Source organism: Papilio xuthus, unplaced genomic scaffold (assembly GCF_000836235.2).
Source record: "Papilio xuthus unplaced genomic scaffold, Pxut_1.1 DF828037.1, whole genome shotgun sequence".
Taxonomy (NCBI): Eukaryota; Metazoa; Arthropoda; class Insecta; order Lepidoptera; family Papilionidae; genus Papilio; species Papilio xuthus.
Window position 1 is genome coordinate 223969 of NW_013530612.1, and position 27059 is coordinate 251027.

Here is a 27059-nt window from a genome sequence, read left to right on the forward strand (position 1 = left end):
AAAAAAAAAGGGTATGCCTCCGCTGTGGAGGAGAATCCCGCATAACTACCGCGTCCCCCCCGGGGCGCGGAGTATGCATAAAGCATTCCCCTCTGAAAAAGAAAAAAAAAGGTACCATCTCAATGGTACATTGGTCCACGCCCACAAATGTACGAACAGGCCTCGCCGCGATGCAATACCACGACTACACAGACACAACTCAAGTTAAAGCAATTCTGTGTACAGTCTGATGAGTGTCTGTGCTGGAGGATTCATTTTGGTCCTTTTTCCTTTTCCTCGTTGGGAATTTGATGGAAAAGGTAACTTTTAGAAATGGGGTACCCTTTCTGTGCATTCTCTCCGTCGATTAAAGGTAACGCATCTATAATTGCGCCAATAGCCTAATGGTTAAGGGTACGGATTTCCGATCACGAGTTCGTGGGTTCGTATCCCGCAATTCGACTTTTGTTAACCATGTCCTAGCACAGGTCTATACCTGTGCTAGGAAGCTCTATAGCTTAGTTGGAATGGTAGAAGAAATATTATTAAATTTATAAAAAAATGCTTATATATTCAACTAGCTGTCGCCCGCGACTTTCAGACTGTTCTATACGTATGCCAAATTTAATCGAGATCCGTTCAGCCGTTCTAGAGATATCTTCAAACACCCATCCATCCATCCACAATACACCCATCTAACCATTCCCATTTATAATATTAGTAAGTTAAATAAAAAGCAGCTCTTCAAGGCATCAATTCGAAAGAAATGAATAAATAGTATCCTATGTCCGTCTCCTGGCTCTAAGCTACCTCCTCACCAATATTCTGTCATATTTAGGGTCCTTCAAGAAGCGAGCCTATCACCACCTCAAAGGCTGGCAACGCATCTGCGGTTCCTCTGGTATTGCTGATGTCCATGGGCGTCGTTGAACACTTCGGTGTTCCCGCTGCTCGTTTGCCCCCTTCTGTTATAAAAAAAAATATCGGTAAAGCCGTTATGAGTTATAAATATTTATATATATATATATATATAAAATTGCGATGTCTATGGGCAGCGGTCGCTTTCCACATTATTCACATCTTACTAATGATTCTTTAAAGTTTGTAATAACTATTTCAAATAATGAGAATGTCATAGAATAAATAATGTAATCTTCCCGTGCGAAGACGGGGCGTGTAGTTGGTTAACAAAGGTGAACCATTTGTATTCACTATGATATCGTCAACCTTCGATCGCAGGTTAGTTTTTGTTTTGTGAGAGGGTCAAATGTCAAGGTTTATATGGTTGATGTTCGTATTCAATTGAGAATCATTTTTGTATACCACTTGTTGTCGACCGCGACTCGCGGAATAAGATAGCTTAATTAGTAGTCTATATGTTCTTCATGAGATCGACGGTGACTCAGCAGTCAAGCACTTGACTTGTAATCTGCAGGTCCTGGGTTCGAATCCCGCCATGTACCAATGTGTTTTTCGAATTCCGATTAACATATGTACATTTATCCGACGTTCTTACGGTGATGGAAAACATGGTGATGATGCACATAGCTGAGAAGAAATTCAAAGATATGTGTGAAGTCAAACCGCAATGGGCCAGCGTGGTTGACTATGGCCTAGTCACCCCTAACTTAGGGTAGGCTCCGAGCCCCTCAGTGGGGACGTAGAGTCAGCTGATGATGCTGTTCTTCCAGACTATGTGATACATCTGTGTCAAATTTCAGCGAGATCCGTTCAGCCGTTCTGGAGATACCTTCTAACAAACATCCATCTAAACATTCGCATTTATAATATTAGTAAGATTTAAACGAGATGTATATACTTTTACTATTGATTAAAGTGAGTAGAGATGTTGCACATGCATTTTGACCTTTTCAAAATGTCGTAGGCGTAATATTTAAAATACCGGTTTTGTACCACCCAAATGTAACCTTTTATGTCACCTGTCCTTAGTGTTAATGACCTTATTTGAATTGTCATATTCTTTTGCATAGATTTATATGAAATTAACTCAGAATTTATAAAAAAGGCGAAAGTACCTCGTACTAGCTGACACCCGCGATTCCGCGGTTTTCTCGAAAATTATTCGAACTTTTCTCACCTCTTAAACCTTCCATAGACCTCCACGAACATTTCAAGACCAAGATAATATAATAAAACTACGAGACTAACGAGAAGCAAAAACTTTTTTTTTATATCATAAGGTGGTAAACGAGCGAGCGGCCACCTGAAATCGTTAAAATAGCGAAGTGACCGCTGCCCATAGACATACGGAATTGCATATGCGTTGCCTACCTTTAATCGACAGCGGAGAGGATGCACGGAAAGAAAATATATTCCCTTTCCATGCATCCTCTCATCCGGAAAGTCCTCTTCCACTTCCCATCCTTTCCTTATAAGAAAATGGGTGGGAAGGGAAAGAGGACTAAATTAGGGACGCACACTCATCAGACGAAACGCGGAATTGCTTCGCACTTGACGCCTGTCTTCTGTGTAGTCGTGGTATTTCACCGAGCGATCCGGGACAATTCGTGCGAACATGTTAAAGCGGGCTCTACCACTGTTTATAAACTGGTGTACCTTCTAAGAAAAATTCGTATTTGTAATATTAGTAAGATTATCAAGTAAGTGTGAAGGGGTTAAGTCTTATCCACGTAAAAGGAGACTGAAAGATAGATGAAGGAACTAGGAGGATTAAAGACACGAGATGATTGCTTAGTAAAATATTACGAGAGAGAGAACAAATAATGCAATACTTACGACATTATTGTGGCATCACTCAGAGCGAGTGCACTGAGGCCCTAATTACATTTAAAAACATTGACATTTTGAAATATGACCATTGTAAAATACATTTATATATGACGACTTTCAAAATATATTATAATACTAGCTGTCGCCCTCAACTCCGTTCGCGTAGAATTAAAAAGTAGCCGATACGTTCTGCTAGACTATGTCCTTTTTTCCAGAGAGGAATGCTTTATGCATACTCCGCTCCCCCGGGGGGGGGACGCGGTAGTTATGTGGGATTCTCCTCCATAGCGGAGGCATACCCATTAACCTCTTTGTTCCTCCAACGTATCGGGACGGGACCAAGGGCACGCTTTCGCTCTCGTGCGTGACTGCTAGAGTATGTCCTACATCTATGCCAAATTTCGTCAAAATCCGTTTAATGGTTAGGGAGATACCTTCAAGCAAACATCCATACATCCATTCGTATTTTTTCGGTCGCTTCCGACTCCGTCCGCGCGGACTTTTAAAAAAGTAATTACTAGTCTAAATAGTATTCCAGACTATGTTTTATATGTATGTCAAATTTCATCAAGATTCAGCCGTTCTAGAGATATCTTTAAACAAACATTAATCCATCCAATTCGCATTTATATTAGTAAGACTAACTAATTAACTTAATTGTATTCCCGTAAGTCGTCACGTGATCGTATCGTTACGTGTAAACAATATTATAGTTAATGATTGTGTTTATATTAATAATAAAATATGAAAGTCTATAAGGTCGACATGTAAAGAATTACTTTGTGATGAATCATCTTATACTTGTTAAGGTATAATAATATTCAAACTTTATGTTAGCTCGTCGTTAACTGCAAGCATGTCAGCGCAAAAGCGAGTGTAGGTCATTTTGAAGTCTGAGTTGTTATTCGTATTCGCATCTCCGTTAGGATTTGCTGAGTTGGAACCCACGACCTATTAAGAATACACCTCGCCCTAAGTAAGGCTTTGAAAGACGGCCTACAATCCTCAGCGTTTCTTCTCAATTATATATGTGCAGGCTGCAGCTCCTCTTCCTCAGGGGTTAAGCAATTGACTTGTAATTTGCAGGTCCTGAGTTCGAATGCAATGTAGCAATGTGTTACATTTACATATGCACATTTATCGTATGTTGTGTTGTGTATCGTACGGTGAAGGAAAACATCGTGATGCTGCACATATCTGAGAAAGTCAAAGATATGTGTGAAGTTTTGCACTGAACCAGCATTCACTATCACATAGTCTCACTTAGAGTAGGCTCCGAGACAATCATTTGAAGATGTATAGTGAGCTTCTGATGTATAATAATTTCCTGTGTTTCATACAAAGAATATTATATAAATGTCATATAGTTCACGTAGAAGGAATATATTTAATTGCTAAAGGTCAATGTCACAGTTATGTACCATTGTTTTTATTAAAGGTATGAGTACATTTGCCCGCGCAAGACGCACCGGATTAAACGGGTATTTCTTTGTCTTTCGATGCGGCCGGTGTGGATGATGCAGCGCTATGATTCATACAAAGCAAATTAAAATTGCGGGCCGTGCGTCCGGATCGTCCGGGGAGGGAGAATGGACGCTTAAATACAGTAAAACTTACATTATGTTGGAAGCCTAAATATACCGTTTACTACTAAACATTAATATTTTCTCAATGTATCTTACTTATAATTTAATGCGTAAGTTAAGATGAATGGATGGATGAATGTTTACAGATATGTCCAGAGCGGCTCAACGGATTTTGATGAAATTTGACATACATTTAGAACATAGCCTGGAAGAAAACATAGGGTACTGATTAAGTTTTTTTTAATTCCGCGCGGACTGAGTCGCGGTCGACAGCTAGTTACTAATAGAATATCGTGAAAATCGTTTATAACGACCATGTTGTTTTAACCGATGTATTTTAGTGTTACTTTTTACGATGATGTCATCGAACATTATCGAAAGAACATAATGCTTGCATCTCCGAGTATGTCAAGGACATTTTAAGGTCAATGTGGGCCTAAAATGTTGTAACATACGATGAATTTTATTCTTATACGTTTCGTAATGACATTTTAATAATCCATATTTATATGTTAATATTATTTATATTCTTTTATTTTTATTACCTTGACCTGGTCAAGGACCTTGCTGTTGCACGTGACTACGTCTGTGTAATGAAAAACTTTGTAGTCTATGTGTTCTTCCAGACTATGTTCTATATGTATGACAATTTTCAGCAAGATGCAGCTGTTCTGTAGATACCTTTTAACAAACATTCATCTAAATATTCGCATTTATAATACATATTAGTAAGAGATTAGGAGCGTCGGTGACGGTGGTCAAGCACTTGACTTGCAATCTGCAGGTCCTGAGTTCGAATCCCGCCATGTACCAATGTCTTTTTTTATTTCCGATTTACATATGTACATTTATCTGACGTTCTTACGGTGAAGGAACATCGTGATGCTGCACATATCTGAGAAGAAATTCAAAGATATGTGTGAAGTCAACCAACCCGCACTTGGCCAGCGTGGTTGACTATGGCCTAATGTCTCTTAACTTAGGTTAGGCAACGAGCCCCTCAGTAGGCACGTATAGTGAGCTGATGATGATTAGTAAGATCCTAAAATAGTGGTTTTAGGACTAAGGTGTTAAAGGTTAAACCAATTTTGGAAGCGGTTGTCTTTTTTACATTAAGGGCAAATTAAGTCATAGTTGGGTTGATTATGTTTTCTTTTTCAATTTAGAATTAGTAATTACTTGCGAAGTGATCGATGGACGGAACATGTTTCGCCTACCCTATGTACAGTGGGTTCAAGGCAATATTTTGGACATTTGGACCTGTATTAGACTGATTCTGGAGTGTTTTTTTGGTACTTATTTTTTTTATTTATTTACAGTGATGTCAAAGTTCGCAGTGCGCGTGGACGCAGCTGTGTCTGCTCTGGGCAGCGGCGCAGGCGCAGGTCTGGATGAGAACGACTTCATAGATGCTTCCCGTTTGGTCTACGATGGGGTCAGAGAGATCAGACGTGCGGTGTTGATGAACCGGGTGAGTAGGGGTAGAAGAATTAAATTTGCTTCACACTTTGATATACAGGATGTCCGGGAATGACGTGTTCAACGGAGTACCATAGATTTCTTGGTCTCTCAAGGAATCTATGGTATTGCGTTGTACACGTCATTCCCGGACACCCTGTATATTGCTGTCACTTTTTCGAAAAAGATAATGTAAGGGATGATAACAAGACGACAGTGCAGTGAAATTCTAGGGTTATAAAATCATTTTAGTACCTACATTATGACAAATTTTCAATCACTTTTCAAAGAAAATGTACTACCCACATGCTGATATTAAATTCTTAGACTTTGTCATTAATAATCGGCAAGAAATTACAAGCACCAGTAGGTATTAGAAAATCTAGAAGTGAATTTAAGACTTGAGGGTTCCTATGCTATGGCTAAGGTTCCTATGCAATGTTCAGGATGATGAGGACCTAGATCCAGAGGATGTGGAGCTGGATGAGCACTACACGTTGGAGACGAGGAGCAAATGTGAGAGGACACATTGTCCCTTTGTCTTGTGGTGTTAAGCATATAGATGTCGTTACTTACTCTTAGGATCTGTCAGTCTAATAGCTAAGGGAGATAAATAAGTAACCCTTAAATAACTCTGTTAGTCTTTGGACTGGACATATTCTAATTCATTGTTTTGTTGTAATTCTTAACTTATGTTTTTTCCGTCTATGTCTGGCATGTTTTGGCATTAAAACTGGATCATGATTTGTTATAGAACATTTTAAATTTATAGTTTTGGTCCTTCGATGTACTGAAATTTATAACCTTACTACGCTAAGCCTTATATAATAATTGTGATCCAGTTTTAGTAATATCATATAGATGGTGTCCCATTATTAATTTGGGAAAATTCATTTTTTAACGGTAATGTGAACTTGGTAACACGATGTAGTTATAATTCATTGGATAGAAACACAATACTTTCTATAGACATATGTATATGTATGAATCAGAATGTTAATTAAAGGGACGGATGAGAGAGAGACGAGTACATTAGAGGGAAACTGAACTGAAGGTAAAACCTTAGTAAATCGGCTCTGAATCAGTTCAAAAGTTCAGGTTGACTTGATCCGTTGATCTGCTCAACAACTAACAGCTCACAACACATCGCGATTTACTTTAACTATGTGAGTTCAAGAGCCGACACTCGAAATCCAAATTATACCTTTACTAGCTGACGCCTGCGATTCCGTCCGCGCGGAAATAAAATAAAACTTAATAAGTACCCTATGTGATCTTCCATACTATGTTTTACATCTATGCATAATTTCATCAAGAACCGTTGAGCCTTTCCGGAGATATCTTCAAACGTCCAACTTTGGAATTTATAATATTAGTAAGATGTAGGTACAAATTGAGCTAAACAAAGACACGAGTGAGCCGTGAATTGATCTGTAGGTCACAAATTGAGTTACACATGAAGTCCTTCTGTATTTGTAGGCTTAGAAAGAGACGGATTATATGAAAGGTGATTGAGTGAGATAAAGAAAGGTATATTCTATAGATGTATTGTGTTTGAGTCATTTCGTTGTAACCTCGTGAACAATACCATAGCATTAGATCAGCCATCGCATGTTAAATGTTTTTCGCATGTAGACAAGCGATGATCTTGACACTGACACCGAATTTGAACCAGTTGAAGACATGACCATGGAGACGAGGAGTAGATGTAAGTATTTAGGTTTACACACAACACTAAATTAAAAATTTTCTGATACATCATAAACTTCGCATGTTCTGGTGACGGCACCGACTAATTTCAAGCCTATCAGGCCCTTTATCACAGTGTATGGGTTTATTTTGTGAACGCGGCCCGTAGCTTACTGCTTAGTGGACCTGATTAGATTGAAACTAGTCGGTGCCGACTCAGGACAAACATACTTGAGTGTTTTAGCCGTCTTTATATAAATACACAACACTGCTGATAGTTTCATTGATAGAAATAAAGACCACAATATTATGCCGGTTGTTTTAAGATGCTAACTTTGACGGCTTGTGGGTTCAACTAACCTATAAATAAAAATGTCTTGTGCGTGTCGTGTGATATTCCGTGCCGTTGTAAAGTTTGACTACCATTATACCATCAAATCATTAAATCGACGAAAATTTATTTTCGCCGTGGATTTCTGGGACCAAATTAACCCTGATATAACCTTTGATTACATAAAGGTGAATGTTTTAAACTGAGATTTTGAATTCAGAAACCCACGGTTAAAGCCCTTCGTACAGAAGGCAACGTAACTTCGAAACTCGGCGATTTTAGTCTCTAAGCTTACGAAATACAATATCATAGTAATGTAACCCTGTTTGTCTTGCCGCGTAAAAGTCGCCGCGACTTCAAAATAGCGCAGCAATATGGACATGTAGTCTCCATGTTTGTACTGATCGCAGACTTTAGTTGGCGATGTTAGTTTCGAAGATTTACGTTGCCTTGTGTACTAAGGACTTACAGATGTAACTCTTCGTTTCGTGGCTTTATATGTTTTTCTTTTCAATAGTATGTTTGTAATTTGCATGTTTTATATGTATCGTATGCAGGTAAGTTTATTTTTAAGACTATTTTATTATTTGACTAGCTGTCGCACGCTACTCTATGCGCGGAATTAAAAACATGAGTAGTCTATGTGTTCTTCCAGAGTATGTTCTATATGTATGACAAATTTCAGCGAGATCCATACAGCTGTTTTGGAGATATCTTCAAACAAACAGACAAACATTCACATTTATAATATTAGTAAGATTAAAAATTTCAATAATTTCTTTATCTATATGTTATATTTTTTATATGGTTAAATTTTTGGTTCAATTTGAATGTGTTGTGTATTCCAGCGAGCGCCCATACTGGGGAGCACGGAGTCGATGAATATCCTGATATTAGTGGAATTACTAATGCTAGGGTAAGTTATCTATTACTCGTGACTGCTGATTAAAAAAGTCGACGTCTTTAACTTAACCTTCTGATTAAAAATGTACTCTTATCAGACAGACGGACAACAAAGTGATCCTATAATGGTGGATCCTATAATGAACATTAAAAATACTCGTTTCTTAATTTCCTATCTCATGAGGCTACCCCATTGTCTCTCCTTTATATTTGTCAAAATAGATAAGTGATCGCTGCCCATACACAAATGTGTTTCCTACCTTAATTCACAGGTATGGCCCCTCAAAAAGATATCCTACTAATTATGCGTCCCTTCCCCCGCTAGAACGACTTCCCCCATCATCATCAGCTCACTATACGTCCCCACTGAGGGGCTCGGAGCCTACCCTAAGTTAAGGGTGATTAGGCCATAGTCAACCACGCTGGCCAAGTGCGGGTTGACTTCACACATATCTTTGAATTTCTTCTCAGATATGTGCAGCATTACGATGTTTTACTTCACCGTAAGAACGTCGGACTAATGTACGTATGTATAAATCGGAAATCGAAAAACACATTGGTACGTCGGGATTCGAACTCAGGACCTGCAGATTGCAAGTTACGTGCTTGACCCCTGAGCCACCGACGCTCTTTCCTTCTTCGAAAATGATGGAAATGTGACCAAAATGTGTCTCTGGCACTAAACTCATCAGATTGTATGCGGAATAATTTTGTACTTGACGCCTGTCTTCTGTGTGGTTTCGCATCGGCCCCTATTGCTAGTTTCTCATCATCATCATTGTCTGCCTGGATTCTTCCACTGCTCCTCCTCCTCCATATATTGCTACACTCCTGCTCTCCATCTCTCCACACCAGTCCATCAGATGTCTGGCGTCTACTACATTTAAAACATCATCACTGATTTATCTTAATGATCAGGAAGCGATGCGTAAAATGACAGAAGAAGACAAGCGCAAGATCCTGCAGCAAGTGGAACTGTTCAGGCGCGAGAAGATGACTTTCGACAACGAGGTCGCCAAGTGGGATGATGCTGGCAACGACATCATCATGTTGGCTAAACATATGTGCATGATTATGCTCGAAATGACGGACTTTACGAGGTGAGTAGACCAAAAGAACATGGTCTTTTCGGTTTTCAGTCAGTAGACCGTAAAAGATTTAGGTATTTTCGGTATTTTCAGGTCATTAGACTTGAAAAGACTATGGTCTTTTTAGTCAGTAGACTGTAAAAGATATTTTCAGATCAGTAGGTTTGATAGGACGGGATACTGTTTTCATAATCACCTGTTTTTTTTTATTTTGTAGTCCGGTATAGTTTCTTTTAGACTACAAAACTTCGATTTAGTTTAAATAATTTAATATGGTCCTGTCCCAGAGGTCGTGGTCCACTCAAGACCACGATGGACGTCATCAACGCAGCTAAGAAGATATCAGAGGCCGGCACAAAATTGGATAAACTGACTAGAGAGATTGCTGAACAGGTAGATATGTTTTCTTAACTGTATACTAGCTGTCGCCCGCTACTCCGTCTGCGTTCTTCCAGATTATGTTCTACATCTATGACAAATTTCAGTCAGATCCGTTGCGTCGTTCTGGAGATATCTTCTAACAAACATTTAAACTTTCGCATTTATATTAGTCACAGTAAATTTATTTGTTTGTTTGCATTTATAGGGTTTTATTCATTAAAATAGCACAGCTCCTGGTTATTATACAGGATGTCCCAAAATGTTACGTATATAGAAAGGGGGATGATAGGGGTGATCACAAGGGTCACCAGAAAAATTAAATAAAAATTCCCCTCTGGGTATTAAAAAAATACAGGGCATTTTTTAAAAACTTAAAAATGTTACACCTTTTGGGGCAATTTTGTAACCAATGACCTTTTTTTTTTTGGTATTGGGGGGAAATCTTCGTAAGATACCCTGCCTTTTGGGGGAAAGACGTATGTGACGTATGTGAGATTCTTACTCACTAAAACTCCCTCGGTGGCCAACCTCAAGTGCGCCTGCGAGGGTCCCGGGATCTCCAGACCAATGTAACCAATGACCTACAATTATTGCTATATCAAAAAAAAGCTATTATGTTATCGTCAATAACCCTTTATCAATATGAAATAAAAAAAAACAATACAACTAACAAAGATTTTTAAGAAAATTAAAATTAAATAAAATATATTAAAAAAATGCATTGTCTTTTAAATCGTCAAAGTTGTAAACAACAACGAGTCTGGTTAATATTTTTGACGCGTATTTATGACCTCTTGTAATCCAAACTACTATACCTATGTCGAACGCTATGTCAATTAAGTTTATATTAATATATCAATAGATGGCGGAACATATTACTAGATCACGATATAGATTTATTTGGTATGTTTATCGACTTGCCGATCGCATTTAAATAAAGTTGACTCGCACCAAGATATAACCAGTGTTTCATTGTGACTACTCGATACTTCTCCAGTGAGAGGGAGACCTTTTTGAGACTGCTCTACACCTATTTGAACAATTTCGGTGTCATTCAATTGGTATTCTTCTCCAGGGTGTCATGGTGTACAATATTTGATATGTTAATTCCAGTGTCCGGAATCATCGACCAAACAAGATCTGCTGGCGTACTTGCAGCGTATAGCTCTCTACTGTCACCAGATACAGATCACCAGCAAGGTGAAGGCAGACGTGCAGAATATATCTGGAGAGCTGATCGTCAGTGGAGTAAGTAACATACATACATACTGTTTTTTTTATATTAGCAGATTTCCCTTAATTTACTAATTTTTTTTATATCATAAGATGGCAAACTTGCGAGCGGTCACCTGAAATCGCTGAAATAGCGAAGTGACCGTTGCCCATGGACATACGTAATTGCATGCGTTGCCTAACTTTAATCCACGGAGGAGAGGGTGCACAGATAGAAAATTTCCCTTTCCATGCATCCTCTCATCCGGAAAGTCCACTTCCACATCCCATCCATTCCTTATAAGAAAAAAGATGGGAAGGGAAAGAGGAAATTAGGCCTCCGGGACGCAATATTTCTTGTACCATTCCAATTAAGCTCTATACTTGTGCTAGGATATGGTTTAGAATAGTCGAATGTCGGGATTCGAACCCACGACCTCATGATTGGAAATTACCTTTAACTATTAAGCTATTGACGCTTCAAATAACTGTTAGGAAGAAAATCCGATGTGCCGGTGTGACGCAACACTAGCCTTATTAAAATGTTAACGTTTATGTCCCCTCACTACATCTGACACTTGACTTGGTAATGAAAGCGCGACAATCGCGAAAAATAATTCGAACTATTTATGTCTTAAAATACCTACATACCACAGAAATGACACTACATTTGAATCAGGGTAAGCTAGAAACTTCTAAAACCAAGATTCATTTTCCAATAAATATGTTCCATAAGCGAGATGTTTGGGTTAGAAAAAACCTTTATGAGCGAGAACCATTTTCCCGTAAAGTAACCTCCATAAGCAAGAAACCTCTACAAGAAAGAGCCATTCTCTTGAAGATGTCCTCCATAAGTAAGAAATTCGTGTAAGAGTAGCCTAAGCGAGAGTCTTATTCCTCTAGGGCCGCTATAAGCGAGAAACTCTGGTTAGAGGAAAACCTCTTTAAGCGCGAGAATCATTTTCTCGTAGGTGACTTCTATAAATGAGAAACTCAGATTAGAGAGAAACCTCTATAAGAGAGGGTCACTTTCCCAACCGGCGACTCCCATAAGCGTGAAACTAAGCTTAGAGAAAAACCTCTAAAAGCGAGATACATTTACCTAATGAATTTCCTCCATAAGTGAGAAATTCGTGTAGGAGTGACCTCTAATAGCGAGTCATATTCCCCAAAGATCGTTAAAAGAAAGAAACTCGGGTTAGAGAGACACCTCTATAAGCGAGAAAAATATCATTGTCCTTTGGCCTTGCTTCTCCAGCTTCGACTTATGACAATTTTATCTTAAAATAATCACATTTTGGTTTATTTTGTGCAAATTCTCACATATATTTGTACGGGAATATATATGTTTTGTTATTTTCAGTTGGACAGCGCAACATCACTGATACAAGCAGCTAAGAACTTGATGAACGCGGTTGTGTTGACTGTGAAGGCGTCATACGTCGCCTCCACAAAGTACACGAGACAGGGAACCATCGCTGTGAGTATTTTCTTATATTCAAGTATTGTCAATCATCATCAGCTCTATACGTCTCCACCGAGGGGCTCGGAGCCTACCCTAAGTTAAGGGTGATTAGGTCATAGTCAACCACGCTGGCCAAGTGCGGGTTGACTTCACATATATCTTTGAATTTCTCAGATATGTTCAGCATCATGATGGAAAAATGTATATATGTAAATTGGAAATGGAAAAACACATTGGTACATGACGGGATTCGAACCCGGGACCTGCAGATTGCAAGTCAAGTGCTTGACCACTGAGCCACCGACCCTCTCAAGTATATCACGGCATATTTTATAAAATTGTCATATAAGAGCCGAGACGTACCAGGCTTTTTATATACAATGGAACCTAGATAGAGTAAAAACCTCTATAAGCGAGAAACTAAGATGTATTCTGTACAGTCTGACTGTATTCAAAATTTAAATAGCTTCTAAGATTTTAAAATTTAAATAAAGATATTGACAAAATCCTTTAAAGTAAAGGTTTAGCGCTAATTTGAAAATTTACGAGTATTCGTACGAATAAGTTCTAGGTAATAGACCCTCAGGTCGCAATGTGACGACTGTAGTAGTAAGCTATGCCTAAGTTATAATCTAAGCTACCGCTAAGTTAAAGCAAGTAGAGATAGCAAACAGCTGATATGATACTATTGGTTAACGCTTCGCTACGGGCTGGCAGGGCAACTACGTAAGTTATATATACTTAGCACTAACTTAGTGAACACTTAGCACTTGGATAAGCGAGAAACTTCAAGTCACGATGACCTTCATGAGCATGAAGCTTGGGTTAGAAAAACTTCGTAAGCGAGAGTTGTTTTTCAGTTCCGAAGGACGCCCTTCATATGCGAGAAACCTCTAAAAGCGAGAGTCATTGGTTGGTTAACTCTATAAGCGAGAAACTCTGGTTATCGAGAAATCTTTTTAAGGGTGAAAAATGTCGCGGTTTCTTGAAATCTCGCTTATCTAGTTACTGTAATTTTTACAGATAATTTCATTTCTTTAACACTTAGCACTTAGTTTTGATTTGGTGGTTTATTTAAGCTTTTATAGGAAATTTTCTGTTATTAGCCTATTTAGCATTTTTATACGATGAAATTTATTTTCGATTGACTTTCAAATGTAATTTCGCATGATTTATGTATTATAGTTTTCCTTTTTGCATGTTTATATAAATCATCTTATATATAAAATTGTCGTGTCACAATTTTCGTTCCCATACTCGTCCGTAACGGCTTGACCGATTCTCATGAAATTTTGTGAGCATATTGAGTAGCTCGGACGGAGTCGCGGGCTACAGCTAGTAATATGTAAAACTTAGTCGATAAATCCCGTAGGATAACTGTATTTGAATCATAGTACCAATTTGTGCCGATAGATGGCGTTGTAACCAATCATTATATTTTAATACTAAAAGTTTTCCAACTGCTATAGATAGATGGCGCTGTAAACAATCAATTATACGTTTTCCAATTTGTACGTATAGATGTCGCTTTAACTAATCTGTTCATCCGTTCTCAGTCCCCGATAGTTGTGTGGCGCATGAAGGCTCCGGAGAAGAAGCCGCTGATACGTCCCGAGCGGCCGGAGGAGGTGCGCGCCAAAGTGCGCCGCGGCAGTCAGAAGAAGCAGCCCAGCCCGGTGAGGGCGCTCGCAGAGTTCCAGAGCCCCGCTGAGAATGTTTAGGTGAGTCATATCACATAGTGTTGTCACACTGCTTTAACAGTGGTAGAGTTCGCTTTAATATCTTCGTTCTGACCTCGCTCAGTGAAATACCACGACCACACAGAAGACACGCCTCAAGTGGAAGCAATTCTGCGTTTCGTCTGATGAGTGTGCGTTCCGGAGGCCTAATTTACTCTTCTTTTTTTCCTTCCCACCCTTTTTCTTATAAGGAATGGATGGGAAGTGGAAGTAGACTTTCCGAATGAGAGGATGCATGGAAAGGGAAGATATTATCTTTCTGTGCATCCTCTCCTCCGTCGATTAAAGGTAGACAACGCATATACAATTGCGTATGTCTATGGGCAACGGTCACTTCGCTATATCAGCGATTTCAGGTGACCGCTCGCTCGTTTGCCACATTATGATATAAAAATAATATCACACTGTATCACACCATGTCCAGGGTCGGTTTTAGCATATCCGGTGCGTCCTGGATGTGATTGGTGCACCCATTTTGGAGGATGTCTGTAGAAATCTCTCAAAGAAAACCTAAATGTTAAGGAGTTTCTTAATTTATATGATAAAATAAATTTAAAAAAAACTAATATTTTTTTTTATTTCAGATGACGAAAAGAGAACAGTCAAGAAATAAAAAGAACATAATTAATATGAAAATTTTTAATATTACCTTTAATTTCTTGAATTTTTATGTTTGTATGTTGACACTAGTTTGATTTAAAATACATTTTAAAATTTACTTTTTTTTAAGTCAGTTAAATAAAAATTAAAATCAATTTTCGATTAATTTAAAAGTGTCAATATTTAAATATATGTATTGTGATTTTATTTACCTAATTTATGTATTTAATTAGCATTTATATCCGCCATTTTGGATGGATTTTAAGGTTTTTGGCGGGAAATGTGGAAATTGAAATTTGAATGAGTTTTTGCCGAGTCTCTGTTTTAAAACTTTTTATCTTTAATATTATAAATGTGAAAGTAAGTCTGTTTGTTTGTTCTTCTTTTACTCAAGAACTACTGAACAGATTTAAATGAAATTTGGTACACATAGTCTAGAGCCTGGGGAAGGACATAAGATACTTTATACTTTAAAAAGGGGTGGTAAGAGGGTGAAAAGGGGGTTGGAAATTTATATGGAAGTGTCATTTTTACAGATACAAGCTAGAACTTTATAATTGTTTTTTTGTTTTCTTGTAAATTTACTAATATTTCTTTTACCATTCCAACTAAGCTCTAGGCTTGTGCTAGGATATGGTTTACGACAATAGTCGAATGGCGAGATTTGAACCCCCGACCTCGTGATCGGAAATCCGTACCCTTAACCATTAGGCTATTGACGCTTGAAAGTAGCTTAATTTAAATTAAAATGCTTACCCTAGGCAGTATCTTACACGAAGTCGCGTGCGATAGCTAGCTGTAAAGAAGTTTATAATGTTTTTTTTAATATTGCATGAAACAGAGACTCTGTGATGAATGAGTTTGTTCCATTTTTTTGGGGAAGTATAAACAATATGTCAGCCAAATTAATAGACAATTTATATAGAGTTTTGTATTCAATTTGTAATAGAATTTTGTAGTTTGAAGCAAATCTTTATATTTTGTATGGGAAGTCATCATCAGCTATACATCCCCATTGAGGGTAGAATCTACCCTCAGTGAGACTATATGTCTCAGTGGGTTAGCAGTAGACTTGTCTACATGTCCTAGGTTCAAATCCAATGTACCAATGTGTTTACATATGTACATTTATCTTATGTTACGGTGAAGGAAAACATCGTGATGCTGCACATATCTGAGAAAGTCAAATGTGTGAAGTCCTGCACTGGACCAGCATTCACTATCACATACTCTCACTTAGGGTAGATTCTACCCTCAGTGGGGATGTTTGTGTCCGGAGAGATGTACATTATAAAGATTGTGTATTCATTTAATTAGAAATTAGTGTTTATGAGTATTATAGGATATATTTATTGACGACATTTTCTTGTATTTTCTTTGTTCTTCCATAATATACAAATTATGTCCGTTTTACACTAATCCAGTACAGTAAGACAGTAGCGCTTGTATTATATTGACTGTATTGGCTTACTGGCGTCAGTTCGTGTATAATGCATGCCAGCGATAATTTTGAGCACTACTGTCTTACTGTACTGGAATACTGTAAACTAATATTTTAGTATATGTCACTTATTCAGAGATTTCAATGTAATTCAAACAATTGCTAGATTTTTAGTTACATTTTGGAATAAATGTAATTAAATACAAGAAAATCTCGTTAACTTAATTATAGATGCGAAATATTAGCAATATTCAAACTTTAATATACATTGAGGTTAAAAATGTTTAGTGAATTAGCGCGAGAAGTGATTTTTTACGTAATTTTCATAGACATTTGCAGTTAGGGTTGTCAGACAAACTTAACAGCCGGACAAAGAATCCAGTTTGTCCGGACAATTGGGTAGAACGGCCGGACAACCTACTAGAGGATTTTTTCTCATTATACGAAAAACCTAAGAAAAGCCGGACAACCCGGACACTTTTTTGAGTGACGCAATCAAAAAGCCTACCTATGTCCGGCTGTATCCGGATGTCCGGCTGTATCCGGATGTCCGGCTGTATCCGGATGTCCGGCACGCCATTTACAGTTATTTTTAATGTTTTTTTTAAATGAAATAGTCAATAAACTATTTAGCCGATTAATTTTAGGTATTTTTTAATTTAAAAAATCTAATCCATCAGCAAATTTAATCGATTTCGTAATAGTAATCTAGAAATCTGATCTTTCGTTTATAATTATCCAATTTTTGGAATCAAGGATCGATTTTTAGCTTTATCAAGTTTTTTTTTTAGTTACTTAAATGCTTTATTAGCGCGCTATAATCTTAACTTTTAGAAATTACATTATGTACTTTACTATATACATAATGAATATATACATTTCATATGGTTGTATTGTGATAAAGTTACAAACAATATAAATACGTCATATTTTAGACAACAAAGGATTTCTTAAATAAAAAAATTCTTAATGAATTGTCTAAAAAGTTTTTTTTTAAGTTTACAAACTCTTTGGTGACATTTGTGGCAGAATGGTATAAAAACCTTTGCCTTTTTGTAACAATTGACGTTTTGAGGTTATGTTGTTTGTAACTTTTTCCCGCCGTAGCAATAATGTTTTGTATCCGAACGAAGTTTTTCCAGTTTTCTACAGATTTTAATATTAGATTAGTTTGATAAATTCAAATAAAAAATTATATAATCATTTTGATGTTTGATTTGATTTTCATATGAATAAATCCTTACTAATATTATAAATGCGAAATTCTGTCTTTCATAATGATACTAGCATTCGTCCGTGACTCCGTCCGAATAATCACAAGTGTTTGAATAATATATCGAAAAGATATTGTCATGGCAATCTTACTAATATTATAAAGGCGAATGTTTAGTTGTTTGTTAGAAGGTATCTCCAGAACGGCTGATGTCTGAAGCCTGGAACATATAGGCTACTATTTTTTTTTAATCCACAGACGGAATCCCAGGCGTCAACTAGTTTATATATACAAAAGAAAGTGGTGTTAGTTACACTATTTATAACTCAAGAACGGCTTTACCGATATGCCTGAAAATTGATGAGGAGGTAGCTTAGAGCCAGGAGACGGACATAGGATACTATTTATTCTTTTTTTTTCCAATATATGCCTTGAAGAGCTGCTTTTTATTTAACTTACTAATATTATAAATGCGAATGTTTAGATGGATGTGACGTGGATGGATAGATGGGTGGGCTACACTAATTAAGTTTCTTTATATATCCACGCGAACGGAATCGCGGGCGACAGCTAGTTTATAATATAATATTAATAAGATTAAGATCGTTTCCAAAACTATCAGAATGACTATATCTTTTTGATTTATATTTAAACACTTGAGATTACGTTTCACACATTGAAGGAGATTCGGCCGAATAAGTTGTTTTGAAATGAAATTTATAATAATTTTATTATTTATTCATGGATCTTTGGCTTCACCAAGATTAGACCCATTGGTACAAACTAAAAAGGGTCTGATAAGAGGCGTGCAGGCAACAGATGGAGACTATGCTATGTTTATGGGTATACCATACGCTAAAGTCAACGAGAGTAACCCATTCGGGGTAAGTAACTATTGAATTTAAGTAGTTTATGTGTTCTTCCAGACTATGTTCTACATCTATAACCAAATTCATCAAAATCCGTTGAGCCGTTCCGGAGATAAATTCAAATAACATCAAACCATCCATCTAAACATTCGCATTCGTAATATAAGTAACATACATACTAGTTGTCGCCCGCGACTCCGTCTACGCGGAATTAAAAGAAACTTAATTAGTAACCTAATTAGACACGACAGACCGCCAGGTTCCATCCACACCACCTGGATGGCTGGCATTCCACAAAGGTGCGATTCTCGCGAAATTTCTTGCCTCGCACAGTCGCATTGTGGAACGGTCTGTCCTCGGCGGTATTTCCAAATCAATACGACTTAGGGACCTTCAAGAAGCGAGAATAGCATTTTCTTAAAGGCCGGCAACGCATCTGCGGTTCCTCTGGTATTGCTGATGTCCCTGGGTGTCGTTGATCACCTCGGTGTTCCCGCTGCTCGTTTGCCCCCCTTCTGTTATAAAAAAAAACCTGTGTTCCACACAATGATCTACGTGTATGCCAAATTTCAGCGAGATCCATGCAGCTGTTTTGGAGATACTTTCTAACATAGATTTAAACGTTCGCATTTATAATATTAGTAAAATAAATGGAGTGTTTCATAAAAGTGCCGGTCGATTTTCCAAATTATTTTTTATATTGTAAATTTAATTTACCTGAGTCTTTGCCCGCATTATAGTATTTTTATAACGTTTTTTGTATGTAGTTGAATACACAATAACCTGTACACAGAGAAGTGGTAAAACAAAACCTCTAAGTATTAATTTAGTTTGAGACAGACGACTGAATATGGGCGATTAATTTTTTCATATAAGTTCAATGTTAAAATAAATATTAAATATGTACAGTCAGCGTCATATAGATCGTAACAGACAAGATATGCAAATACATAGGTACATCAAAAGTAATCAATTATATCGGTACAACAAAAGTCCTCAAAATAATAGATACATTCACCCTGCTCAAAAACATCGGTACATACACAGCGTCAAATATATGAGTACATGCAAGATGCTCATAAATATCGTAGCAGCCACAGCGTCATAAGTAACGAAGCAGTCAAGGTGCGCAAAAATATCGGTACATTTGACAAAATTGAACTCTATCTCTATATACTTGTGATACAATTTGGAATAAACTACTTCTGTTACATTCATTTGACACTTTGTATTAACATTATAGGTTGTCCGGAAAGTTCGTTCTGATTTTCGATATAAAGATTACAATAGACTGTAGCTGAAGTGGATTCATTTTCGGATTTCCACCATTATCAAACGTCACGAAAATTTCTATATTGTGAATAATTTCATTTCATTGGTTGAGATAAAAACTAATTTTTAAAATTTTATCCAATAATAAAAGACGTTTTAGATATAGAGTCGTACCAATATAATTTAAAAACATTTCCAAAAATTTAAGAGAACAGGGTTTCAATTTTCCTTATAAAGCGGCACGAACTTACTGGGCAACCCAATATTTTTCTTCTCCTGTCATAACGCTTAAATATATTGTAAAGGTTTGTCACGCCGAATATGACAGATACGTAATAACTAATATCAAATTTTGCCTTGTCACAATATATACAAGTTTGGCGCAGTATTCTAGTATGTTTGCCGTAATGTGTAAGTTTACTGGTTCGAATCTCAGGCTACTTTTTTTTTCATTTTATCAATCACGGGGTTATTTTTTCATAACCAGTAAAAATTTGGTAATGTAAAATTTTGCTCGACAATTTTTTTTTTATAATTTTCGCTGTCGGGTAGAAAGAAATTTAAATAACGTTAACAACAATTAGGTCAGACCATCGCGGGTGAAGTGAGTGGGCGGAGCGTGGATTGTCATTGCGGGTTTTGTGAATGGTACGCGCGGAAACTATACGTACAAGTATTATCTACATATGTGTGCGCGCCCACGCACACTGGAATGTTTATTGCAATCGACCAAAAATTTGATGTAGTTTGGATATTGACATTCAGTTTTTTTTCTTTCTTTCTTAAATATAATCAGTATCAGCAAAAGGTAGTGTTATTTTTACCGGTACAAGTTTAACAAACATGAGTAATAAACAAATTACATGCCAATAGCATCGCTTTATCTCCTTCATTTTTGTTTGAAATAGAAAAGTACTTTAACGGTCAAACTCATTAGTCCAAAGCAATATCAAAAAGTACCTAATAACTACGGCGATAAAGTTGAATTACATGTGCTTCGATATTAAAATTAAAAAGTTTAAATATAAAAAAAAAATAGTGGCTTGGGATTTGAACCGCCGACCTTACGTACCAACGGCGGCGAACGGTAAGGCCACGAGACCAAACTAGCATATATGATGACAAACTTAAAATTGATGTTGGTTTTATCTACCTAATATCTGTCATCCGCGTCGAACACTTTTAGTAAATTTTGAAAAATGGTTTGATGCAAAGTGTCAAATGAATATAACAGAAGTAGTTTATTCCAAATTGTATCACAAGTATATAGAGATAGAGTTCAATTTTGTCAAATGTACCGATATTTTTGCGCACCTTGACTGCTTCGTTACTTATAACGCTGTGGCTGCTACGATATTTATGAGCATCTTGCATGTACTCATATATTTGACGCTGTGTATGTACCGATGTTTTTGAGCAGGGTGAATGTATCTATTATTTTGAGGACTTTTGTTGTACCGATATAATTGATTACTTTTGATGTACCTATATATTTGCATATCTTGTCTGTGACGATCTATATGACGCTGACTGTACATTTGTTCAAACAACTAAAAATAAACATTTGTTTAAGGCCAAAAGTTCCATATTTTTGTTAGCACGCTGACTCTATTATATAAGGTTTCAAGGCTGAACTTGTCATTTAAATTGATAACGGTTCTGTAGTTTCTTAGCAAAATTAATTTAGAGGCAAAGCTTTTTTTGCTATCATAAGATGCTAAACGATCATACAACCTGAAATAGCGAAGTGACCGTTGCCCATAGACATACGCAATTGCATATGCGTTGCCTACCTTTAATCGACGGAGGAGAGGATGCACAGAAAGATAATATTTTACATTCCTATGCATCATCTCCTCCGACTAATCCTTGTTGTAAAGAAAAGAATGGGAAGGGAAGGACTAAAATCAGGCCCCCGGGTCGCACACTCATCAGACGAATCGCGGAATTGCTTCCATTCGAAGCGTCTTCTGTATGGTCGTGGTAAAAGCGTGTTCTACCAATGTTATAGCTTAAAGTAATTTCAATTTTTTTTCTTCCAGACATCTCTCCCGTATCCAGATTTCCAAGACACATATTTAGCAAACGATGATACATCGATTTGCATACAAAATCAACAGAGAACTACAAATGTAGTCGGTTCTTTAGACTGTCTACGTTTAAACGTATACGTTCCTAATTCAGCTACCACAAGGAATAAGCTTCCTGTCTTACTTTGGATACATGGTGGTAGATTCCAGCATACCAGTGGTGGAAGACATCAATACGGACCTAAATATTTAGTTAAAAAAGATATTATTCTAGTAACTATTAATTATCGAGTAGGTATATACGGATTTATGTGTTTAGATACACCAGATGTACCAGGAAATCAAGGCTTGAAGGATCAACTTCGTGCTATACGATGGATTAAAGAAAATATCGAATCTTTCGGTGGTGATTCTAATAAAATAACTATATTCGGTTCCAGCGCCGGTGGAGTGTCAGTTGATTATCATTTGTTATCTAAACAAGAGAAATTATTCGATAAAGCCATAACACAGAGCGGTACAAGCTTATCTCCTTGGGCATTTAGTGATTCTGATAGGAATCTACCTGTAAGAGTAGCTTCACAATTAGGTGTAGAAATAAACGACAGTGATGAAGCTGTCGAATATTTATCAAATTTAGACCCAGAAATAGTTGTAGCAGCAACTATTGAGTTGTCAGAAACATTCAGACCTTGCATTGAAAAAGAATTTGATGGTATCGAAAGTTTTATAACAGAGTATCCGATCAATTCACCAATGCCAAAAGTAAAAGATACACCAATTTTAATCGGTTATAATAATTTAGAGAAATTATTTGAATACGCGAATAAACCTGCAGATGAATACGATGAGAAAGTTTTCGAAGATAACTTAGCTTTAGATTTTAATGATGTCGATAAAGAACTTGTTAAAATAGTACGTAATTTCTACATTGGTGATAAAGATGTTAGTATCGACGTAAAATATGAATTAGCCGAATTCGATTCAGACTTTGTGTTCATACATCCGATACATAGAAGTTTACCCTATCTGAAGAATGGGGCTAAAGTTTACCATTACGTGTTTAAATATGCAGGTGGTAGAAACTATGCTAAGTTAAGAGAGAAAATAACTGGGCCTGGAGCTATACATTCCGATTAGAAAGGTTATTTATTCGACATGGCTGTTCTACCTGAGACTCCAACACCAGAAGACCAGGCTATAATCGATAAAATGACCACTATGTGGACTAATTTCGTGAAATACGGGTAAATATTTATATTTTATATACAAAAAAATTATATAGAAACATATTTATCTCTGTTATTTTTAAAGAGAATCATCATTGTGTAGCCTTTTCCTATATTTAGTGTCGGCATAGTTTGTAGGATATATTGTCCGCGTGGAATTAAAAAAATAAATTAGTAGCCAAAGTATTCCAGATTATGTTCTACATCTATGCAAAATTTCATCGAGATTCAACCGTTCTGGAGATATTTTCTAACAAACATACATCTAAACATTCGCATTTATATTACTAAGATCTGAGTTCAGTCGTTTCTTATTCAATCAATCCTTACACTTCCTTCTTAGTCACCTTGTAGTAAAAAGAGTTTTTAAACAAATATTTTAGATAGCTCATCTAATTCAATTAAGAAACATATATTGTTGGATATCTTATCTTATATATCTTTAAAATTCATGTGACCAAAGATATTTATCAGATATAGATGAGTTAAATTACATTTTAATCTTATCTTCGTAAATATATCAAACATCTGACAACATATTCAATATTTATCTCGATTCTAGGAGGTCTTTTTTCTTCAAAAGATAACATTTACTTAAAGTATGTGTAGTGTAAAAGACTTTGATTTGATAATTTATTTCGAACTTTTTTAAAAAGTTTGAATGTGGCTAAAAAGGTAGAGAAAGACCAAGGAAAGTATAGATTGTGTGAAAGATGGTAAGAATGCAGTCAGATATGGCTCATGTTTGCTCGTATGGAATATCTATATCTATCTATCTATATATATAAAAGAAAGTTGTGTTAGTTACACTATTTATAACTCAAGAACGACTTTACCGATATGCCTGAATATTGGTGAGGAGGTAGCTTAGAGCAAGGAGACGGACATAGGATACTATTTATTCTTTTTTTTTTCGAATTTATGCCTTGAAGAGCTGCTTTTTATTTAACTTATCTATATATATATATATATATATTAAGTTTTTTTTATATATCCTCGCGGACGACAGCTAGTATGGAATATAATATTATAAAGGGGAAGAGTTTGTTTGTTTAAACGCGCTAATCTCAGGAACTACTGGTCCGATTTGAAAAATTCTTTTTTTATTGGATAGTCCATTTATAGAGGAAGACTTTAGGCTATATAACATTACGCTGCGACGAGCTTTTTTTAATTCCGCGCGGACGAAATCGCGGGCGACATCTAGTATGGAATATGGATGAATAAGGAAAAGTGCCGACATTTAATAAGATTATAAAATAGAATTTATCGGCTTTTTGTACCAACTTAATTTTGTTAATTTTTACAGAGATCCCACTCCTGAAACTACAGAACTTCTTCCAGTTAAATGGATACCTATCACAGAGGATACATTGAATTATTTAGAAATAGATATTGAACAGACGTTGAAGAAACGTGCCATACAGGAACGGATAGCATTTTGGGACTTATATTACAAAATGAACAAGCAGCATATAAAAGGTTATAGAAATACTGAATTGTAAATAAAAAATACATATTTTTGATACTTTTTTTACTGGATTTTTATTATTAACACGTTAGCTGCCACCTACTACCCTACTTCTAGAGTTCAGGTTAGATTCTCAGACGTTTTATTCTCGTAGACACTTTTCAAAATGTTACATTAACTACTAATTGTGATACCCTTATTTCTTTCTTGCCCTCGATGATCCCTGTAGGGACCTCAAGTCTATACCACTTTGGAAACTGCTATATTATGTTTTAGTGTTACGAAGAAGACAGGCGTGCAGTGGAAGCAATTCCGCGTTTCGTCTGATGAGTGTGCGTCCTGGAGGCCTAATTTACTCCTCTTTCCCTTCCCACCTTTTTGTTATAAGGAAAGGATGGGAAGTGGAAGTGGATTTTCCGGATGAGAGGATGCATGGAAAGGGAAGATATTTTCTTTCTGTGCATCCTCTCCTCCGTCGATTAAATGTAGGCAACGCATATGCAATTGCGTATGTCTATGGGCAACGGTCACTTGTTCCTTTGCCACCTTATGGTATATAAACAGAAGAATTAATTTTTAGCTCAGAAACTACTAAACCTATATGAAAAATTCTTTTACTATTACAAAGCTACACTATCCCCGGTTGATATAAGCTATATGTATTACTAAACTAGCTGTTGCCCGTGACTCCGTCTTCGCAGAATCAATAAAAAACTTAATCAGTAGCCTATATGTTCTTCCAGACTATTTTCTACATCTTTGCTAAATTTTAGCAAGACCCGGTCAGCCGTGCTGGAGATACCGTCAAACATCTATTCAAACGTTCGCATTTATAATATTTGTAAGATTTTAACACGTGGGTGAAGTCACGTGCTACCGCTTATCATAACATATATAGAAATGTCTAATCATGACGACTTATTTTACCTCCCATAGTACTACTAGTCAGTAAATATTAGATAATCATTTCATCTATATATATAAAAGAAAGTTGTGTTAGTTACACTATTTATAACTCAAGAACGGCTTTACCGATATGCCTGAAAATTGGTGAGGAGGTAGCTTAGAGCAAGGAGACGGACATAGGATACTATTTATTCATTTTTTTTTTCGAATTTATACCTTGAAGAGCTGCTTTTTATTTAACTTACTAATATTATAAATGCGAATGTTTAGATGGATGTGATTGGATGGGTGTTTGAAGATATCTCTAGAACAGCTGAACGGATTTCGATTAAATTTGGCATACGTATAGAACATAGTCTGAAAGAAAACATAGGCCACACTAATTTTTTTTTATATATCCACGCGGACGGAGTCGGGGGCGACAGCTAGTGTTAGATAAACAATAAATTCAAAGTAATTCTAAGATATTGTCTTTCAATTGTTTGATGTCAAAGATAATACTTTTTAGGATAGTTTATCTCTTTATTATGACCTTAAGAAGGTCGATAGGGATAGTTTTTAGTGTTCCGTGAGTTACATAACTTAACTTAAAGTCCTATGTCCCTGTCGTGGGACTGAGGGCGTCCACAGTGCAGCCGCACAATGCGACCGCTATCATGCTGCTAAAGATGCAGGGCAAAAGGGCGACTGTTTTCGCCCTAAATAGAATCATTCACCAGGGAGGATACCCGAAATAAATTTTTAACAGTGGTAGAGCCCGCTTTAACATCTTCGCACGAATTGGCCCGGTTCGCCCGGTGAAATACCTCGACCACACAGAAGACAGGCGTGAAGTGGAAGCAATTCCGCGTTTCGTCTGATGAATGAGCGTCCCGGAGGCCTAATTTAGTCCTCTCTGCAATTGCGTATGTCTATGGGCAACGGTCACTTGGCTATTTCAGCGATTTTAGGCGGCCACTCGCTCGTTTGCCACCTTATGATATAAAAAAAACCGTGCTCGGCCGTGTGTGGCTCGAGCCAAGGCGGTAGCCTCGCCAACAGCCTGAAGCGCAGGGCTAATCCCTTTGTTGTCAGTCTATCTCTCAAGGCCCTTTTTCTTAAAAACACGAGAAAGTATTAAGCTGGAGTTGTTAAAAGATACAGCCTCTTATGCCGCAAATCGACACTCGTAAGGGATACAAAACTTATAAGGTACTTTCCGTGAACATAAAATGTAGGAATTTGGTACGAAGCTCAGATAAAGTAAAAATTGCGACAACTCTAAATTTTTATTTATATATTTACAGGTTTGTACAGATGTTTGATTATTATAAAGTATGGATTGACTGTGTGAAAGAGGATATGTGTAGGAAGGGGGTATATTCGGATATGACTGCTGATAGAGATGTATGGCGGAGTACATGTGCCAACCAAATAAGGGCCGGTTTGTACGGAACACTTTGTGTG

General features: G+C 36.8%; 3 protein-coding genes across 5 annotated transcripts in view; all 3 read left to right on the forward strand.

Annotated features, from left to right (window-relative positions):
- alpha-Cat (catenin alpha) overlaps nucleotides 1-15205 on the forward strand; it is a 43485-nt gene extending 28280 nt beyond the window's left edge. The window contains exons 16-24 of one of the 3 annotated variants that reach the window (XM_013307962.1): nucleotides 5636-5787; nucleotides 6221-6290; nucleotides 8643-8710; nucleotides 9616-9797; nucleotides 10073-10178; nucleotides 11280-11414; nucleotides 12742-12858; nucleotides 14400-14564; nucleotides 15167-15205. In XM_013307962.1, coding sequence (XP_013163416.1) covers nucleotides 5636-5787; nucleotides 6221-6290; nucleotides 8643-8710; nucleotides 9616-9797; nucleotides 10073-10178; nucleotides 11280-11414; nucleotides 12742-12858; nucleotides 14400-14564 — 995 coding nt within the window. In that variant the 3' untranslated portion in view covers nucleotides 15167-15205. Of the gene's footprint in view, nucleotides 1-5635; nucleotides 5788-6220; nucleotides 6291-7409; nucleotides 7483-8642; nucleotides 8711-9615; nucleotides 9798-10072; nucleotides 10179-11279; nucleotides 11415-12741; nucleotides 12859-14399; nucleotides 14569-15166 lie in introns of those variants that run through there. The other 2 variants (XM_013307960.1, XM_013307961.1) reach the window with 2 other exon arrangements.
- Nucleotides 15206-18495: 3290 nt separating this feature from the next.
- Nucleotides 18496-23173, forward strand: LOC106114626 (esterase FE4-like). Its single transcript, XM_013307901.1, has 2 exons — nucleotides 18496-18720; nucleotides 22020-23173. The coding sequence occupies exons 1-2, from the start codon at nucleotides 18547-18549 to the stop codon at nucleotides 23145-23147; spliced, it is 1302 nt and encodes a 433-aa protein (XP_013163355.1). The 5' UTR covers nucleotides 18496-18546; the 3' UTR covers nucleotides 23148-23173.
- Nucleotides 23148-24769, forward strand: LOC106114627 (bile salt-activated lipase-like). The gene is made up of 2 exons (XM_013307902.1): nucleotides 23148-23254; nucleotides 24546-24769. Exons 1-2 carry the CDS (start codon nucleotides 23166-23168, stop codon nucleotides 24739-24741), a joined length of 285 nt encoding a protein of 94 aa, XP_013163356.1. The 5' UTR covers nucleotides 23148-23165; the 3' UTR covers nucleotides 24742-24769.
- Nucleotides 24770-27059: the final 2290 nt, after the last annotated feature.

Bases quoted from the DNA above. Each gene is read 5' to 3' on its own strand.
- LOC106114626 (XM_013307901.1), top strand. From the start codon at position 18,547: ATGAAATTTATAATAATTTTATTATTTATTCATGGATCTTTGGCTTCA. The intron at 18,721-22,019 runs GTAAGTAACTAT...TTTTTCTTCCAG, and splicing joins ACGAGAGTAACCCATTCGGG to ACATCTCTCCCGTATCCAGA.
- LOC106114627 (XM_013307902.1), top strand. From the start codon at position 23,166: ATGGCTGTTCTACCTGAGACTCCAACACCAGAAGACCAGGCTATAATC. The intron at 23,255-24,545 runs GTAAATATTTAT...TAATTTTTACAG, and splicing joins ACTAATTTCGTGAAATACGG to AGATCCCACTCCTGAAACTA.